This window comes from Lissotriton vulgaris, chromosome 2_1, assembly GCF_964263255.1.
Source record: "Lissotriton vulgaris chromosome 2_1, aLisVul1.2, whole genome shotgun sequence".
NCBI classification, from domain to species: Eukaryota; Metazoa; Chordata; class Amphibia; order Caudata; family Salamandridae; genus Lissotriton; species Lissotriton vulgaris.
This window is the reverse complement of record NC_141687.1, coordinates 435,859,346-435,878,773: the sequence shown is the minus strand read 5'-3', so window position 1 is coordinate 435,878,773 and position 19,428 is coordinate 435,859,346. Positions and strand designations below refer to the sequence as shown.

General features: G+C 45.2%; 1 protein-coding gene across 1 annotated transcript in view; it reads left to right on the top strand.

Annotated features, from left to right (window-relative positions):
- LOC147730561 (gamma-crystallin 1-like) overlaps nt 1–17,587 on the top strand; it is a 142,850-nt gene extending 125,263 nt beyond the window's left edge. The window contains exon 3 of the mRNA XM_086954083.1: nt 16,543–17,587. Within this exon, the coding sequence (XP_086810209.1) occupies nt 16,543–16,857 (315 nt within the window). The 3' untranslated portion in view covers nt 16,858–17,587. The remainder of the gene's footprint in view (nt 1–16,542) is intronic.
- The last annotated feature ends 1,841 nt before the right edge of the window (nt 17,588–19,428 follow it).

Genomic DNA, 19,428 nt, shown 5'->3' with positions numbered 1-19,428 from the left:
ACGAACAGAACGAGACTGTGAATGTGCATCACTGACAGTCTTATATTTCCTGGCAGAAAAGGGGCACAAAGTGTCCCCTTCAAAGTTACAATTCTGTGCCCAGCAAGTGGTGTACCTTGGACACTTGCTGTCCAAGAGGGGTAGACAGCTGACACCAGACCGCATTCAGTTAATCGCACATCTTCCACAGCCCAAGACACAAAAGGAGGTACGGGCCTTCATTGGCCTCACTTCTTACTGCAGACAATGGATTCCCCAGTATGCATATCTAGCCAAACCACTCATACAGTTGACAACACAGGAGGCAGCACCTTCGACTGTCCTCCCTTGGACTCAGGAACATACACTTGCATTCGATGAATTGAAAAAAGCTCTATGCCAGGCACCAGTTTTAGCGACACCATGTTACAGCAAACCTTTTACACTTTTTGTCACTGAACGCGAAGGCACAGCATTATCTGTCCTTACACAAGATCAAGCAGGAAAACACAAGCCTTGTGCTTACTTTTCTAGTACATTGGATCCGGTGGCCCAGGCTCTGCCTGCATGCCTAAAATCAGTTGCAGCAACAGCTCTAGCAATCAGACAAAGCGATTCCATTGTGTTAGGACATCCCCTGACAGTGCAGGTTCCACACTCAGTGGAAGTTCTCTTAAACAGGACTCAGACTCAACACCTGACCATAGCAAGACTGACAGGATATGAACTGACATTATTCCAGCCACACATAGAGATCAGACGATGCAACACCCTGAACCCTGCTACACTTTTGCCCTCGGGCACAGCAGACCCTGCACCACATGACTGTGTGGAAGTAATTAATACTGTGACGAAGCCAAGACAAGACTTGACAGACATTGCACTACCCGACCCAGACCTGACACTTTATGTAGATGGTTCATGCATGAGAACAAGCACAGGAGAGTTAGTGGCCGCGTATGCAGTGACCACTGATACTGAAGTCGTAGAGACACATTAAATTGATACACTGTCAGCCCAAGCAGCAGAACTCATCGCTCTGACCCAAGCATGTATACGAGCCAAGAACTTGAAAGTAAACATATACACAGATTCACAGTATGCCTTCGGAGTCGTTCACGACTTTGGAGTCCTCTGGCAGGAGAGAGGTTTTTTGACCTCCCATGGGGCCAAAATACAGCATGATCCCCTCATTCAGGCTCTGTTAGATGCAATACACTTACCTACAGCCATAGCCATCATGAAGTGCAAAGCACATACGAAAGTTACTGACACCATTTCCCAGGGTAACGACCTGGCAGATCGAACAGCTAAACTCACAGCCCAGATTCAAATGGACATTCCAACTGACACGATAAAGACAGAAACACCTTCGCTGACAAACTGCATGACAGTCAGGGATCCCTCACAGGATGTACTCGACATACAGACACATGCCACTCCAGACGAAATCAAGAAATGGACTGAACAAGGAGGGGTCCAGACAGACCAGGGTTGGATGACAAAAGGCAAAGCCACATGGTTTCTCCCTGACTCCATGGTTCAAGCTATCATAAATACAGCACATAGTCCAGCACACTTGGGAGAAAAGGCCATGTTAGACAGCTTACAGAATATCTGGTTCAACAAGCATTTACGTGCAGCAGCAAAACAGAAAGTGCGTACCTGCATGATCTGTTGTCAGTTCAATCCAGGCAAAGGCATTCCCGTGGAACAAGGTGGATTTCATCCTCTTGACCACCCTTTTGAAGTCCTCCAGATGGATTATATTCAGATGGACAGATGTCGAGGATACAAGTACGTCCTCGTAGTTGTATGTGCACTATCTAGATGGACAGAAGCGTACCCAGTCCCAGATTACACTGCTGTGACCACTGCCAAGCAGTTGGTCCGAGAATTCTTTCCGTGATACGGCTTGCCCCGTGTCGTGTACTCAGATAACGGTCAGCCATTCTCTTCTGAACTGATGAAACAAGTATCTCTTCTGTTAGGGTAACAGTGGAGATTCCATTGCGTACGACACCCAGAGGCAGCAGGTCTCGTAGAGAGACACAACCAGACACTCAAAACCAAGCTAGCAAAGGTCTGTGCAGAAAAAGGCGTGGATTGGATGGTAGCCTTGCCGGTTACCCTCTTTTGCATGCGTATGGTAGCTCATTCCAGAACCGGACTATCCCCGTACGAGGTGGTTTTTGGTAGACCGCCGAATATGTGGGGTACGCCTATGCCGAGAAAGATCACTGATGTCGACAGTACTATGGTGACAGATTACCTGGCTTCCTTGATGTCTGCACTCTTTTCTTGTCTTTCACAGGTTGCAGCTGCCTTCCCCGACAACAACCAGGTGAAAAACCACTCGATTGTCCCGGGGGACCTGGTTTTGGTCCGAAATTTTGATAGTTCAAGTCCTCTCGAGCCCCACTGGCGCGCACCAAAGCTGGTTCTTCTCACGACGAGGACCGCCGTCAAGGTCGAGGGGAGGAAGGGCTGGCTCCATGCCCACCACGTGAAACGCTTCCATGGACTTGGTTCGGTAAAAGACTCTAAGGACTGCCCTGATATCAGTGACTCTAAACTCCTTTTGCTAGAAAAGACTCCGCAACAGGAGTACAAACTGAAATTACGGTCTAGTAAGTCAGACAGCGTTTAATTGTTTAAGTCCCCCTCGGGTGAAGCGGTTAGACAGGTTCCTGACATGTATAAGATCGTAGACCCAAATAGACAGAGAGATAGGCAGAAAGAGATGAAAGATAAATACTGCAAAAACTTACGCAGCAGATGCATAGTAACTCTGATCATTATTTTTTTTCTAAGTATATCGATTATATGTATAAGCTTGACGCTACATGTTTTCTTTCCTCCTCTTGGTTCACATATACATTCTTCCTTTAATGACACTATTGAACACACATTCAGTGATCTGCCACCCCATGAATTGTCATATCGACTAGCACTGCGCAACAATACTTTTATTCGTATGTTACACCATTCTCACCAGACCAGCAATGTAACGAATTGCTGGGAATGTGGCCGACTCCCACCTTATCAGAAAACGAAGGGAGTTCTGCCCCTCTTTCCTTATCCGTTTTCGCACAATGGTTCGTGCGGAGCTTGGTTTGCTTTAATGTCATCAACACAAGACAGAAAGTTCACAGATTCCCAGAGTGAATGGATTGGGGGGACCTGAATATAGTAATGAATAAGGCATGTTTTCCCGACAAAGATGGTTTTCCCCAAAGGAAAGGAACAGATCTAGAAAATGAAGTGTACGAATTAGGAAACGTTTCCCTTAGCCTCATGATTCTGAACGTCCAATCCGAGATGAATTCAGATTTACCGTTTATAACAGTCTTACCAGTAAAAGGTGAATTATGTGTCAGAAAGAATGGTTCAGTGCACTTAGGGCACAGTGATTGTAATACTGTGGTTGAGTTCAATGATAAAGGAAAGTCTACTTTTAAAGCTTCCCGCCATTCCTATTTCATTTGCGGTCAGACAGCCTATGTACATCTGCCTTTAGAATGGGGTGGGAGGTGTTATATAGCGTTCCTACTGCTACCTGTTTTTCTAGCCCCATCCCATTATCATCGAGACTCCCGACTAGTACATGTAAGACACAAGAGGGGGACCGAGTCCCCGGTTGTCGATCAGACTGAGACAGCGTGGGAGCAATATTCAGATTTCAATAAAGGATTCTTTTTCTTCATAGGTCCCGTCCAAAACAGTAAACTAATACGCAGGTTAACCAGAATTTTGGAAGCAGTAGTGAATGAGACTACTTCTGCCTTAGGTAACTTGACCGAGGAGCAGTCTGCTATGAGACTTGTTGTTCTTCAGAACCGCCTTGTTCTTGACGTCATTCTGGCAGATAGGGGCGGGGCTTGTAGAGTGATCGGCTCCAGTTGTTGTGTGTTTATTCCAAACAACGCACCGTCAGTGTATGCAGCAATAACAAGGCTCCATAAGATAGCTCACGAGATACACCAGAATCCAGGCACCAGGACTTGGTCCGGTTGGCTCTGGAGCGTGATATCAGCCTGGGGATGGAAAGTGTTGTCCTTCCTAGGAATAATACTGCTCGTAGTGTTCAGTTGCTGTCTCTGTCTGCAATGTGGCCCAGCGATTTGCGGCTTGTGTGCCACTGCCTGTATTCCCCGTCCACGTTCACGTTCCCGTGCACAAATGAAAAAAGACGAACAAATGATGCTGTATGAACAAATAGACGGCCTCATGAATATAGATGTGTCCTAAAGGGCACAGTAGGGGAGAAGGAGGGAATGAGGAAATAGAAATTTTACGTGGTCAGTGTGTCCCCCACTCGCACCCTATCCATGTACCTATGCCCTATGTATGTCCAAGCCATCATGTAATTCCTTTCTCATGCCTGTAATAATAATGCCTCTGCATTTCCGTCCAATGTTAGCATGTCAGTTATTAAGCCTTTCATGAATGAAACGTTAATTCTGCACTGAGGCCTACGTTGCCAATGCATTTACATGGTGCACGTTTAAAAGTCGAGATGCACACGTTTTTGTGGCACAGCCGAACCAGGTCCCGAATTCAGGCTCCGAGCCTCTTCTGACTCTGAAAACTACAGTATAGTTATGTATCCCTGACCTCTCACTTACTTCCTGCTTGGCCGAGAGGTGCCCAGCCTGGCCTGCCAAAGACAGTATTTTGCCTACAGTTATCTGCTCAGCTCCACAAAAAAACACATTCCAGTCTAGTGAAAGGGGTAAACATATTCCGCCTGCAGAAGATAGGGCCTAGCCTTTCTGTCTCCATTCGAGTGATTTACAGGACCCGTTTCCATAGAAGGCCCATGGCCCCATGCAATGCACGATGAAATATATGCACACACTAGCATTTAGTGACGAACAGCCTTTGCTCGAGAAACCTTTACTTCAGACAATACACCCTCCAAACACAAGATATCAGATATGCCAAAGGTGCAGGTCGTTCTGACATCTCAGACTCCTCTACTAGTGCTAAAGTCAGCTTCCCCCAGCTCTCCCCAGTTACACGTCAATTTCACGTCATGACCAGTTTTGTGCGCACAAGTATGGTAAAGGTTCCTGCTGATCCTGCAGACCTCCTCTATGCATCCACCCACCTATGACACACCTATGACTCATCAAGTGAACACCCACGTGTACGCCTCCTTACACGCCTTCTTTCACGCCCATGTGTTCTTATCTCTCTTTTTCACTTGCTCCACCTGGAGCGCTCCGCCTTCTCTATTCAATGCAATTGTATGGTTTTACTATATATAATGTGTTATGTGAATAAAGCTTTAGATGACGACCCTTCCTGAACCTTAGTGGTGATGGAACCCGATTCTCCATTAGCTCGAGCTTTTGTATTAAAGCCCTTTTGAACCGGACACCACGGACTCTGCCTCTCATTTTATGAGCTATTCTTATTCCTAATTAATGTATAGAAATTATGACTGGGTAATATATTATTTACCACAAATGGAAGAGCTCCCCAGCTTCCCCCATTCCTGCAGTCGCTGCCAGTCCCCTTCGTGAGGCAACTCCTCGCAGAACCACACCGGAATCTCAGGCGCATATGCAGGGCTCACATTAGTTCATCGCAGTGCCCTATTCCAGCACTGCAGTAGCACAGAGAGATCTCTGGGCACCTCTCTTTCACGCACCGGGAGCTGGAACAGTATCCGAGTCAGGTGATGAAGCCTCAGATCCCCACCTCTCTGATCCACTGCGGTTCCCAGTTTCTCCGCCTACCGCCGCGCGAACCACTGGAACTGGGCCGCCTGGTAGTAAATCAGGTACTGCGAAGCCCTACTGTTATCTGGGATGCATCATAGTATTCAACGCTACTCTATGCCTCCCTGATCCCCATAGAAAGCTCGAAACCATTGAATTTAGTTGGGCAAAGCACTTCCCAGGGACCCATAGCGGCAGCGTAACAAAGTAATAAAGTAAACGGGGCAAGGTTATCCTTTTTAGTAATGCCACTCGCCCCGCAACTGATAACGGTAGCGATCTCCAGAAGTCAAGATTGCTCTTGGTAGTTCTCAGGGCCTGCCCTACATTACTCTCCAAAAAGTCAGTAGCCTCGTGATAGATGCAGACCCCCAAATAAGGCAGACATCTACCTTCCGATCGTACATCAAGCCCCTCAGGGGGATCTCCTCGCCCCGCACGATCCGGAAAGATACAGGTCTTGGTCCAGTTAACTTTGAGTCCTGCCACTCAACCCAGCCTTTCTAACAAGTCCCAGGCTCCCCGCAGCTCATCAGTAGCATTGGTAAGGAACATTAACAAATCATCAGCATATAGTGCAATGTAGTGTACCTGTCCCATCCCCTCTAGGCCCCTGTAGTGTCTCCCTGTCCATGCGCGAACCACCAGAGGCTCCATTGCCAGGGCGAACAGGAGGGGAGACAGTGGGCAGCCCTGCCTCGTCCCCCTGCAGACGTCACAAGCCGCAGAAATCACCCCCGTACGAACCCTGGCCGTTGAGCGAGCGTACAGAATCTTTATCCATGCCACAAATCCCTTGCCTAAGCCAAAAGCCCTCAAAACCCGAAACAGATACGGCCACTCTAGACTATCGAAGGCTTTTTCAATGTCTATCAATAGTACACATGCCTCTTCACCCCCTGCCTCCGCCTCATGCAGCAATTGACACAATCTCTGAATATTTATGGCCGTGTCTTGGGTAGAAATGAACCCCACCTGGTCCCTGTGCACCAGAGTCATCATATGTACCATCAGGCGACTAGCCAAGATACCATTCAGGATCTTATAATCAGTGTTTAACAACGCCAAGGGGCGATACGCTGTACGGTCCCACTCCGGTTTACCCGGCTTAAGGAGTGGCACAATTATTGCCTCCCTTGTCGAGCTAGGTAAGTAGCCATCCTTCTTTGATCGGTTATAATGGGACACCAGCTGTTGAGCCAGCACGTCGATATAAGTAACATAGAACTCCGATGGCAACCCATCAGTACCCAGCATTTTGTTCTTGGCCATGTGCTTGATAGCTCCCCTGACTTCACCCAATTCCACCGGTCGGCCCAGGCTCTCCGCCTTCTCCGGCTCAATCTGGGGGAACTCTCTGTTCAGGAAATCCCCTTCCTCTAGTTCTCTAGCGTCCAATTTGCTGGAGTAAAGGGTGGAATAGTAGCCTAGAAACTGCATGTTAATGGCCTGTTGTTCATAGTCAACCGACCCCCCATTGTCCCACAATTTGAGGATCAGTGAGCCTCTGCGAGCTGGATTTGTCAGCCAAGCTAGGAGCGCCCCGGACTTGTCTCGTTCCGCATGTGCTCACACCATATGTGCCGTAAGTAAGTAGGGGACCTCGACTTTAGAGGAGCCCGTATCCTGGCCTGACACACTGACAGGATGCTGTCATCCCTGCTCACAGAGAATCCAGCTTCCAGTGTTCTGAATCCCCTCGCGGGGTGTTAGAGTTTGAGACCTGGAAAGGTCTCAAACTCTAATTCTCAGGTCTCATTCTCAAGGTATGGAGCTGACGAGAACCTAGAGGGACTCTTGGCATTCAAACTTAGCATACAAACTATAGCCTACCATACTATAGCCAATAGCACCTACTTCTTACCTCATATAACACTTAGGTTAGGTACACTGGGGTAGAACTCGTTAGAGAAGCATCTTATGAGTACTCGCATTTTTAGCACTTGTCATTTCTATATATGAATATATGTGTAGTAGCTAAAAGATAATGCTAGCGCAGCATTATTTCTTCCTACTGCTTACGCTATACATAATATATCTTGCATACTGTCTTATGATTGTAACAGCTCATACCTCTTACACGAGAAATGCCCGTCTATTCTTTCTATGAAACTCTGAAGAAACTAAGCATGCACGATTAGCTGTATGAAACTATTATCTGTTGTTTCCACAATTCTCAGAGTGTTTCGATTCTAAAGGGAAACAAAGTTGTCATGTTTATGCGGTTCAAAAGGCTGGCTGATGACGGCTGATAGCCAGAAACTGGTCCTAGGATGCTTGATTCCGGTCCAGGGAAGACATGGCTTGGCAGTTCGGGCTTGACTGTTCCCATGACGCACAGGGTCAAGGCTGATTTGCATATGGCCATGTCTGAACTGGGGTGGTGTGGAGTGCAAAAAAACGATGGGTTTAGGCCCAGATCTCTGTACTGGGGTGAATGTATGACATTGTTCTGCATTCTGTCCATCAACTGCTGTTTTTGCATTTGTCACCCCGATTGGGACGGGTATGCTCAGACATGAGTCCCGTGCTCTCCACACCACTGGAGTCAAGCTATCCTGGCTGATGACGGCTGATAGCCAGAAACCGGTCCTAGGATGCTTGATTCTGGTCCAGGGAAGACATGGCTTGGCAGTTCGGGCTGGACTGTTCCCATGAGGCACAGGGTCAAGGCTGATTTGCATATGGCCATGTATGAACTGGGGTGGTGTGGAGTGCAAAAAAACAATGGATTTAGGCCCAGATCTCTGTACTGGGGTGAATGTATGACATTGTTCTGCATTCTGTCCATCAACTGTTGTTTTTGCATTTGTCACCCCGATTGGGACGGGTATGCTCAGACGTGAGTCCCGTACTCTCCACACCACTGGAGTCAAGCTATCCTGGCTGATGACGGCTGATAGCCAGAAACCGGTCCTAGGATGGTTGATTCCGGTCCAGGGAAGACATGGCTTGGCAGTTCGGGCTGGACTGTTCCCATGAGGCACAGGGTCAAGGCTGATTTGCATATGGCCATGTCTGAATTGGGGTGGTGTGGAGTGCAAACAAACGATGGATTTAGGCCCAGATCTCTGTACTGGGGTGAATGTATGACATTGTTCTGCATTCTGTCCATCAACTGTTGTTTTTGCATGTTTATGCGGTTGCCAGAAACTACAAGGAGTTTCTAGTGGCCTCTGTGTTAGCTGGCGAACAAAGTAATTAAGTTTAATATACTCGATAGGGGCATACTGACCTCAGTCCTATGCCAAACCTATAGTGTATATTATTCCAATGCACAGAGCCTATTAGGGAAATAGGAACAACACTACAGTGGTATTGTTATTGGTGGTGGTACTGGTATTGGTGGTGGTACTGGTATTGGTGGTGGCAGTATTGGTGGTGGTACTGGTATTGGTGATGACGGTATTGGTAGTTGTGGTATTGGTGGTGGTGGTACTATTGGTGGTGGTATTGGTGTTGGTGGTGGTGGTACTGGTGGTTGTGGTATTGGTGGCATTGTTGGTGGTATTGATGGTGGAATTGGTATTGCTGGTGGTATTGGTATTGGTGGTGGTGGTATTGGTATTGGTGGTGATGGTATTGGTATTGGTGGTGGTAGTGGTCGTGGTGGTACTGGTGGTGGTAGTGGTGGTGGAGGTATTGGTGGTGGAGGTAGTTTGATGGAGGTATTGGGGTGGTAGTGGTGGTGGTTGTATTGGTATTGGTGGTGGTGGTAGTGGTGGTGGTTGTATTGGTGGTGGTATTGGTATTGGTGGTGGTATTACTGGCATTGTTGGTGGTACTGGTATTGGTGTTGGCAGTATTGGTAGTTGTGGTATTGGTGGTACTGATTATGCTAAATTTAGTGCTTGCCCTCTCTTCCAAATGTAGCACAGATGGTCTTTGCTCTGCCTGCTGAAAGTTGTTGAAGGGAATAAACACTTCAACATTCTACTTACAATGTAGTCACCTTTAAAGGACCACAGGCTCCGAATTCCAGTTTATGGGTTTTATTATAAGGCCAAAAATAATTGAATATACACGCACCTTACAATTAGAGAATAAAGGTACATAAAAACCAATACAGAGTCGAACCTACGCATATAATTAATTTGCCACAGAAGGCACAATGTGATAAATTCCAGAATCAAAATACACCACAAGATGGAGGGGGAATATAATTCCTTTTTCATTAGGAGAGAAAGCATACATTATCTTTCCCAACACTACGCTCATTGATGCTTCTTCTAATTCCCCTATCACATTTCCCAAAGGTGTCAGCACGTGTCGACTTCCTAAGAAGTTCTCATGTCAAAATGGGTCATAATAGCTTAGGGCTATGGATCTCGCTCTTAGGAGTAGAAGTCCGCTTTACTGTCCCTGTGCATTATACAAAAAGACCAAATTCGCCCCCCTCCTAAATGTATCGCATGACAAATTGTTTTCACTTGTGAGGTTCCCCAGTAGTTTTCCGTTACTTCTTTAATCAAGTTCTTCTTGTCTTCCAGTGGCCTTGAGGTTCAGATAGGCCACTCCTGCTTCTCAGACTCTTCAAGGACATTCCGGTTATCTCCTTAAGCTAAGAATAACAAGGTTGAATTCTTGTACCTGCAGTGGGATGAGAGCATACTGTCCTGGCACACACCAAAGATTAATTTAATTAATTATTAAGCAACCAGGCATTTCAAAACTGTCAACAACATACAGCTCTAGGCCTACAGTGCGGGCATCTTAAACACACACAGTTACATTGAAATGAATCTAATATCATCCTGCACATTATGCGTACAGGAATGATAATGTCTCTAATACATATAAATCGTACTTAAAGGTGTACATTACTTTTCAATACTATGAATACTGAATATATGCTATTTAATAGACATAGTGCACTCCAAACGATAAACATATATGTGAGTACATTTAGACTATAAGTATAATGCACCTATACAAATTAGAGTGCTGTAAGCGCTCTATCAGTACTATTGGTGGTGGTATTGTTGGTGGTGGTATTGGTGTTATTGGTGGTGGTGGTGGTATTGGTGTTTGTGGTGTTTGTTGTGTTGGTGGTGGTGTTGCTGGTGGTGGTATTGGTGGTGGTGGTATTGGTGGTGGTGTTGGTGGTATTGGTGGTGGTGTTGGTGGTATTGGTGGTGGTGGTATTGGTACTTGTGGTGATATTGGTATTGGTGGTGGTATTGGTGGTGGTGGTATTTGTGGTGGTGGTGGTATTGGTCGTGGTAATAGTGGTATTGGTATTAGTGGTATTGGTATTGGCGGTATTGGTATTGGTGGTGTTGATGGTGGTGGTATTGGGGTTGATGGTGGTGGTATTGGTGGTGGAGGTGTTGGTGGAGGTATAGAATTGGTGGTAGTGGTACGGTGGTAGTGGTATGGGTGGTGGTATTGGTGGCAGTGGTATTGGTGGTGGTTGTTTTGGTGGTGGTATTGGTGGTATTGGTATTGGTGGTGGTGGTGGTGGTGAGGTTGGTGGTGGTGTTGGTATTGGTGGTGGTGTTGGTGGAGGCATAGGATTGGTGGAAGTGGTATGGTGGTAGTGGTGTGGGTGGTGGTATTGGTGGCAGTGGTATTGGTGGTGGTTGTTTTGGTGGTGGTACTGGTATTGGTGATGGCGGTATTGGTAGTTGTGGTATTGGTGGTGGTGGTACTATTGGTGGTGGTATTGGTGTTGGTGGTGGTGGTACTGGTGGTTGTGGTATTGGTGGCATTGTTGGTGGTATTGATGGTGGAATTGGTATTGCTGGTGGTATTGGTATTGGCGGTGGTGGAATTGGTATTGGTGGTGATGGTATTGGTATTGGTGGTGGTAGTGGTCGTGGTGGTACTGGTGGTGGTAGTGGTGGTGGAGGTATTGGTGGTGGAGGTAGTTTGATGGAGGTATTGGGGTGGTAGTGGTGGTGGTTGTATTGGTATTGGTGGTGGTGGTAGTGGTGGTGGTTGTATTGGTGGTGGTATTGGTATTGGTGGTGGTATTACTGGCATTGTTGGTGGTACTGGTATTGGTGTTGGCAGTATTGGTAGTTGTGGTATTGGTGGTACTGATTATGCTAAATTTAGTGCTTGCTCTCTCTTCCAAATGTAGCACAGATGGTCTTTTCTCTGCCTGCTGAAAGTTGTTGAAGGGAATAAACACTTCAACATTCTACTTACAATGTAGTCACCTTTAAAGGACCACAGGCTCCGAATTCCAGTTTATGGGTTTTATTATAAGGCCAAAAATATTTGAATATACACGCACCTTACAGTTAGAGAATAAAGGTACATCAAAACCAATACAGAGTCGAACCTACGCATATAATTAATTTGCCACAGAAGGCACAATGTGATAAATTCCAGAATCAAAATACACCACAAGATGGAGGGGAATATAATTCCTTTTTCATTAGGAGAGAAAGCATACATTATCTTTCCCAACACTACGCTCATTGATGCTTCTTCTAATTCCCCTATCACATTTCCCAAAGGTGTCAGCACGTGTCGACTTCCTAAGAAGTTCTCATGTCAAAATGGGTCATAATAGCTTAGGGCTATGGATCTCGCTCTTAGGAGTAGAAGTCTGCTTTACTGTCCCTGTGCATCATACAAAAAGACCAAATTCGCCCCCCTCCTAAATGTATCGCATGACAAATTGTTTTCACTTGTGAGGTTCCCCAGTAGTTTTCCGTTACTTCTTTAATCAAGTTCTACTTGTCTTCCAGCGGCCTTGAGGTTCAGATAGGCCACTCCTGCTTCTCAGACTCTTCAAGGACATTCCGGTTATCTCCTTAAGCTAAGAATAACAAGGTTGAATTCTTGTACCTGCAGTGGGATGAGAGCATACTGTCCTGGCACACACCAAAGATTAATTTAATTAATTATTTAGCAACCAGGCATTTTAAAACTGTCAACAACATGCAGCTCTAGGCCTACAGTGCGGGCATCTTAAACACACACAGTTACATTGAAATTAATCTAATATCATCCTGCACATTATGCGTACAGGAATGATAATGTCTCTAATACATATAAATCGTACTTAAAGGTGTATATTACTTTACAATACTATGAATGTTGAATATATGCTATTTAATAGACATAGTGCACTGCAAACGATAAACATATATGTGAGTACATTTAGACTATAAGTATAATGCACCCATACAAATTAGAGTGCTGTAAGCGCTCTATCAGTACTATTGGTGGTGGTATTGGTGGTGGTAGTATTGGTGTTATTGGTGGTGGTGGTGGTATTGGTGTTTGTGGTGTTTGTTGTGCTGGTGGCGGTGGTGGTGTTGCTGGTGGTGGTATTGGTGGTTGTGGTATTGGTGGTGGTGTTGGTGGTATTGGTGGTGGTGTTGGTGGCATTGGTGGTGGTGGTATTGGTACTTGTGGTGATATTGGTATTGGTGGTGGTATTGGTGGTGGTGGTATTTGTGGTGGTGGTGGTATTGGTGGTGGTAATAGTGGTATTGGTATTAGTGGTATTGGTGGTATTGGTATTGGTGGTGTTGATGGTGGTGGTATTGGTGTTGATGGTGGTGGTATTGGTGGTGGAGGTGTTGGTGGAGGTATAGGATTGGTGGTAGTGGTACGGTGGTAGTGGTATGGGTGGTGGTATTGGTGGCAGTGGTATTGGTGGTGGTATTGGTGGTATTGGTATTGGTATTGGTGGTGATGGTGGTGGTGAGGTTGGTGGTGGTGTTGGTATTGGTGGTGGTGTTGGTGGAGGCACAGGATTGGTGGAAGTGGTATGGTGGTAGTGGTATGGGTGGTGGGATTGGTGGTGGTTGTTTTGGTGGTGGTATTGGTGGTATTGGTATTGGTATTGGTGGTGGTGGTGAGGTTGGTGGTGGTGTTGGTGAGGTTGGTGGTGGTGTTGGTATTGGTAGTGGTGATGGTGGTGTTGGTATTGGTGGTGGTGGTAGTGGTGGTATTGGTGGTGGTGGTGGTGTTGGTGGTATTGGTGGTGGTATTGGCGGTGGTGATGGTGATGTTGGTATTGGTGGTGTTGGTATTGGTGGTGTTGGTGGTGGTGGTGTTGGTGGTGGTGGTGTTGGTGGTGGTGGTATTGGTGGTGGTATTGGCAGTGGTAGTGGTATTGGTGGTGGTGGAAATGGTATTGGTGGTGGTGGTGTTGGTGGTGGTGGTATTGGTTGTGGTGGTGGTATTGGTTGTGGTGGTGGTGGTGGTATTGGTGGTGGTGGTGGCGGCGGCATTGGTGGTATTGGTGGTGGTGGTAGTGGTGGTATTGATATTGGTGGTGGTGGTATTGGTGGTAGTCTGCAGTAAGAGAAACTCAATAAATAAATAGTGCTTACAGACTAAATAACATGTCCTGTGTAACAACCGAAGTAAAAGGGCCAGTCGCCATGGGAGGGCACACATGAAGAACGGGCCGTACTAAGGAGGGACTCACAAGCCTATTAATGAATCTGAAGCCAGCATTGACAAAACACAATGACCAAGCCAATGAAAAGTATGGGAAGAAAGTAGGCGCGGCTTCTCACCCATACTCTACTACAGCAGTCTCGCAGAATGAGCAGCACATGCGTGCTGCCGCTAGGCTCGACAAAAAAGATTAAGCTTGCTTTCGGGATCGTACTAACAGGCGATCACACAAAGGCTAAAAGACATAAAAATTGTTTATTCGACCATTCCATCCTTATCGACCGTGTTGGGGGCGCCGGCATTCGGGGATCTGCACTGGCCTGGCTCACCTCATTCTTAGGGAACCGCACCCAGGCCGTACAGTTGGAGGGCTTCCTCGCCCCCACCTGCTCTGTCCCTTGCGGGGTCCCCCAGGGCTCCTCTCTCTCCCCTCTTCTCTTCAACCTTTACATCTATCCTCTTATATCTGCTCTGCAAAAAATAGAGGTCACAGTATTTAATTATGCTGGCGACCTCCAGCTTATCTTCAACCTTTCCCCTCTCTCTGACTCAATCCTCAACTTTCAAACTATTCTGACATTTATCAGCAACTGGATGAATGGTAACCATCTAAAGTTACATGCAGATAAGACAGAGTTCGTATTTACGGGCAGCTCTCCTAGCCCCTAGACCTCTGCCTTCTGGCCTTCTTCCCTTGGTACTTCCCCCTTACCCTCTGCTTCTGTAAAAACTCTGGGAATTAAAGTCAGCAAGGACCTCCCAATGCACCCCCAGATTAGCACAGTGGTCTCATCTTGTTTTCTGTCCCTTAGAACCATATGCAAAATTTCCAGTTTCTTTTCCTTTACAGCTCTCAAACTCATCCTTCTTGCCATGATCTTGTCTCGTCTTGATTATGGCAATGGCTTGTACGTAGGTATTCCTGCTTACGAACTTCGGCGCCTGCAATTAATTCAAAACCAGGCGGCTCGCCTGATTTATAGACTTCCTAAGTCTCATCATGTTACCCTTCTGCTACAAACTCTTCATTGGCTGCCCATCTCCGAGCGATCCTTATTCAAGATGGGCTGCTTGATCTTTTTGGCTTTGGCTGGCACTGCGCCAGCTTTTATCAACTCCAAGATCAGAGCTTATGTCCCCAATAGAGATCTGCGCTCCTCTACTCAGCTTCTCTTAAGTGTCCCTCGCTTCAGGAGGAAAAAATTCGGAGGCATGAGGTTTTCTACCCTTGCTCCCCCTTTCTGGAATGCTCTTCCCTTTGCTATTAGGTCCATTTCCACTTACCTGGACTTTCGTAAAGCCCTCAAACTCTTCTTTTTTCTCACACATTCTCATCCTAAGTAGCCTTCCCTGCCCCCCTCAGTGCCGTCCGTCTGCAGCGCCAAGAAACCGCATGGTGATCGAGCGCTATACAAAACCCTTAACTTCAACTTCTACATAAAAATTGTTTATTTAAAAGTGGTTTTAAAAAAGATTATGTATATTAAAAAGATCAGCTGCAAAGTTTAGACTGCAGTAGTTTACCATAGCAGGCATAATGAGTTTAAAGAATGACCTACAATTCAAGTAGGGTATATCGTTTTCATGTTGGAAGGTGAATTTATATCTGACTTACATTACTGTGTAACTGTTTCTCTCTGTATTTAAATATGAATGGGCGTGGTGTTGGCGGAATGACAGAACCTGAGGCTTAGTAGAGCGATGGTATGGAAATGGGATACTTCTTAGTCTGTGTTGCCTAGTAACTCTGTCAGTGCCCCCAAAGCATGTGTAAAAGGCAAGTGTCTGGAGCATCCTTTCTATTTCCTCCATCCATCTTAAAGATGGTTCAAGCTGTTGTAGGCTTCCACTAGGCTGCCCGTTCACAATCCAGCATTTAGACTGCAAACTATTGTTTCTCATGGGCAAGCATGGTAGGTAAGTGAGATGCGGAGTGCAGGTCTCTGCTGGGACCGCCTTTCTGTCCTTTGAGTTCAAGTTGCTCGAACAGGAAGGTGCATAAACATCCTCACTATCTGCTCTCAATATTTTTTATATAGAAATTCACTCACAAAGCTTCCATTAAGAAAGGTTATGGCTCCCTACAAGCATCAGAACGTAGCCAAAAAATTCAGTTGGAAGGATCTTTGAATGGGCATTTCTCGGAAACACAATAAGTGGAGTAGCGAATCATTTACTTATCTGATGCTGGTCGAAGTGGTTGCGGTGGTGAGGAGGGTGCGGAGGGCGCATTTGGAAACAACCAGTATCAGTACGAAAAAAAGTCTCGAAGTAGTCTGAATAATATTGGAGTGGTGTCACAACGAGGGTGAACTCGGTCTATACTGTTCTGATTGCCAAAAGGAGATATTATTGGGTCTAAAGTACCTTAGCTATAATGTGCTATGTCTTTCTTGCTTTCACTGTGCAATAAAAACCTGGCATTTGTAACTCTTCATTCTGGATATTTTGTGCTTTATTGCAGCATCGCGGCACCTTCAGGATTAGGATCTACGAAAGGGAGCAATTCAGAAGCCAAATGATGGAGTTCACAGATGACAGTCCTCATGTTTATGAAGATTTCAATCACCACGACATATATTCATGCAATGTGCTTGAGGGGTACTGGATATTCTACGAGTATCCAAACTACAGGGGAAGGCAGTACTTTCTCAGACCAGGAGAGTACCAGCGATACAGTGAATGGGGAGCCCCAAATCCAAGGATCGGCTCATTTCGACGTGTGGATTATCACAAAAATTCTCCTGCTGTATTATCACGTTTTGTCTTCAATGGTTAATATAGGTTTCAGAAGGTTTTTTAGAACAAAAACCGTGTTCTGTGACTTTCTAGTTGGATTTGATCAATAAAATCTCTTGAAGGCCCGCACTTCTTACCTAGAATGGTTCCCGCCACATCGCTGCAGAGTATCTAAAACATCAATGAATTGGCCCTAAACACCCACTCAGAAATCCCACTGCTGGTTTGGAGCAACGCTTCCATTCTGGAAAAGAAGTGAGTGTCTTGAAAAAGCATTGGCAAATCTAATAGGTCTCACCTATGAGAGCTATTGGCTTTGGCAATGGTTTGTAGCTGGGCAGCATACCTACAATAATTTTTCTTAAGTGCTATGATGTGGCCAGAGATGACAGCATTATAGCGTTTTAAAATTATTTATATCTGTGTGCTAGGGAGAGACAAATGGGGAGAACATGTTCAACAGAGGGTGGGTGAATGGTAAGCGCTCGTCGGAGCACATGGACAATGGAGAGTGGGCGGGGGGCTTATGGAAGCACTTCAACAATGGAGGGTGGGGGTGTGATGTTTTGCATACTTCACCTTTAAGCTTCAATATTCCTTACCTGCATTCTATGTTCTGAGAATGGACTCTCTCAGAGATTCTGACTGAGTCAGTTGCTGTTGGCTGTTCTTGGGATGAGGTTTTAATAAACCCACCTACTAAAACGATTATTTGATTCCTGCTTTATTCAATATTTAACTATTTTACACTGGCGACGATTGGAAAACACCTCAACCAGATCAACTTAGCAAAGAAGTTTGCCTCGTTTTCTCCTCCAGCGGCTGTCCTTCAACAAACGAAGTGAAGCATCGACTTCCCAGCGGCTGATTTTGTCATCTATTTCACGGTGAGGAGAGCGGGAGGAATATAAAAAAAAAATTTGAAATCATTTTGGGACTTATAATAGATTTAAAAAGTCTTAGAAGGGATTTTGGCTTTCGCGCAAGCCCAACGTTTTCATTCTCTCGCGCAACGTTAAAAGCCAGGCTGCGCGCGCATACATCAGACGCTTCTCATTTGTGAGCTGTGCGCTGCGTTCCAATCCCTCGAGTACGCTGCGTTTCAGCGCTCTGCGTTCCAATCTCTCGAGTACGCTGCGTTTCAGCGCATTTGAACGCTACATGTCAATAGACTCTGTTTGACGCTCAGTTCCTGGTGTACGCTGCAAGATTCTATGCGTTCCAGCAGAAAGATTCTCAAGGATAGAACAAGTCAATTGTCTAAGTGTTCTACGCTCTGAACCCATTATCATACAAAGGAGCATTATGATCTCATTGTTGAACTAGTGAATGCTGAACTGGTGAACATTCTCAGTCCTTTATTAAACCAAAGAGACTGAATTATTCATTACATACCAAAGAATTATAATATTGAACTGCACAATTCTAATAAAATATAGAAATGCAAAATGTTACTCAGCCTGCGTTCTTTCTAACCAGTCCAGGTGAACCAAATGTGAAGTGGAAAAAGTGGAAAAAGATTTTTGCAAACTATGCAAGAGTATGTGGAACAAATCTGAGTGCGGAAAGAAAACATTAACTTCTGTTGCATTGCTTAGGAGGAGAAGGACAAGATGTTCTTGAGCATTTACCTGATCTTTCAGCTGCGGAACAAAGAAATCTGAATGAATATGAAATAGCTATCCTACAACTAGATAGACACTACTTACCTAGGCTCAGCACTATTATGGAGAGATATCATTTCGGTCTGAGAGAACAAAAGAAAGATGAGTCGGTAGAAGATTATGTGTCTTCTTTGAGGAAACTTGCTTCCTCTTGCAATTTTGGACAAACCCTTGATGAGAGAATTAGAGATCAGTTCGTTTAAAGATGCGCACATGATGAAATAAGAAAAGAACTTTGGTTAAAAGATGAGCAACCTCTCGAAGAAGTACTAACGATTGCAAAACAGGTTGAACATATGACAAGATGTGTTGGTGAACTTAAAAAGGAGAAGGATAAACCCTCTATTTCTGAATCAAAAGAAGACGTAAAAGTTGATGAGACGGTTTGTCAAATTAAAAAAACTGATGGTGAAAATTCCGAGGAGAAAGTAAATAGACAAATGAATTCTTCAAATGTTAGATTTTCATGTTTTAGATGTGGTCCGATTAACCATTTAGCCAATTCTCCTATTTGCCCTGCTCTGAAGGTAACCTGTAATGTATGTAATAAAAAAGGTCACTATGCTAAATTTTGCAGGTCAAAAGCTCAAAACAGTGATAATTCAAGGAGAAGATGGCCACAGCCTCAAGTAAGATCTATCTGTTTTGAGGTGAATGATGATGAATCTGATCATCCTTCTTTCTTGGTTAAAGTAGATAATCACATGATAAACTTAAAATTTGATTCATGCTCCAAGATAACTATAATCGATGAGAAAATGTTTAATGATTTATTTGTGAAAAATGTAAAAATGTTTAAATGTGACATTGTGCCTTTAGGTTATAGGGAAAAACCTATTTCAATGTTGGGATATTTCTTGGCTGAAATTGAACTTGGTTCTCGCATAATTGTGGGAAAAGTGTATGTCTCAAAAAAAGGAGATGCGTTGTTAGGTTGGTTACATCAA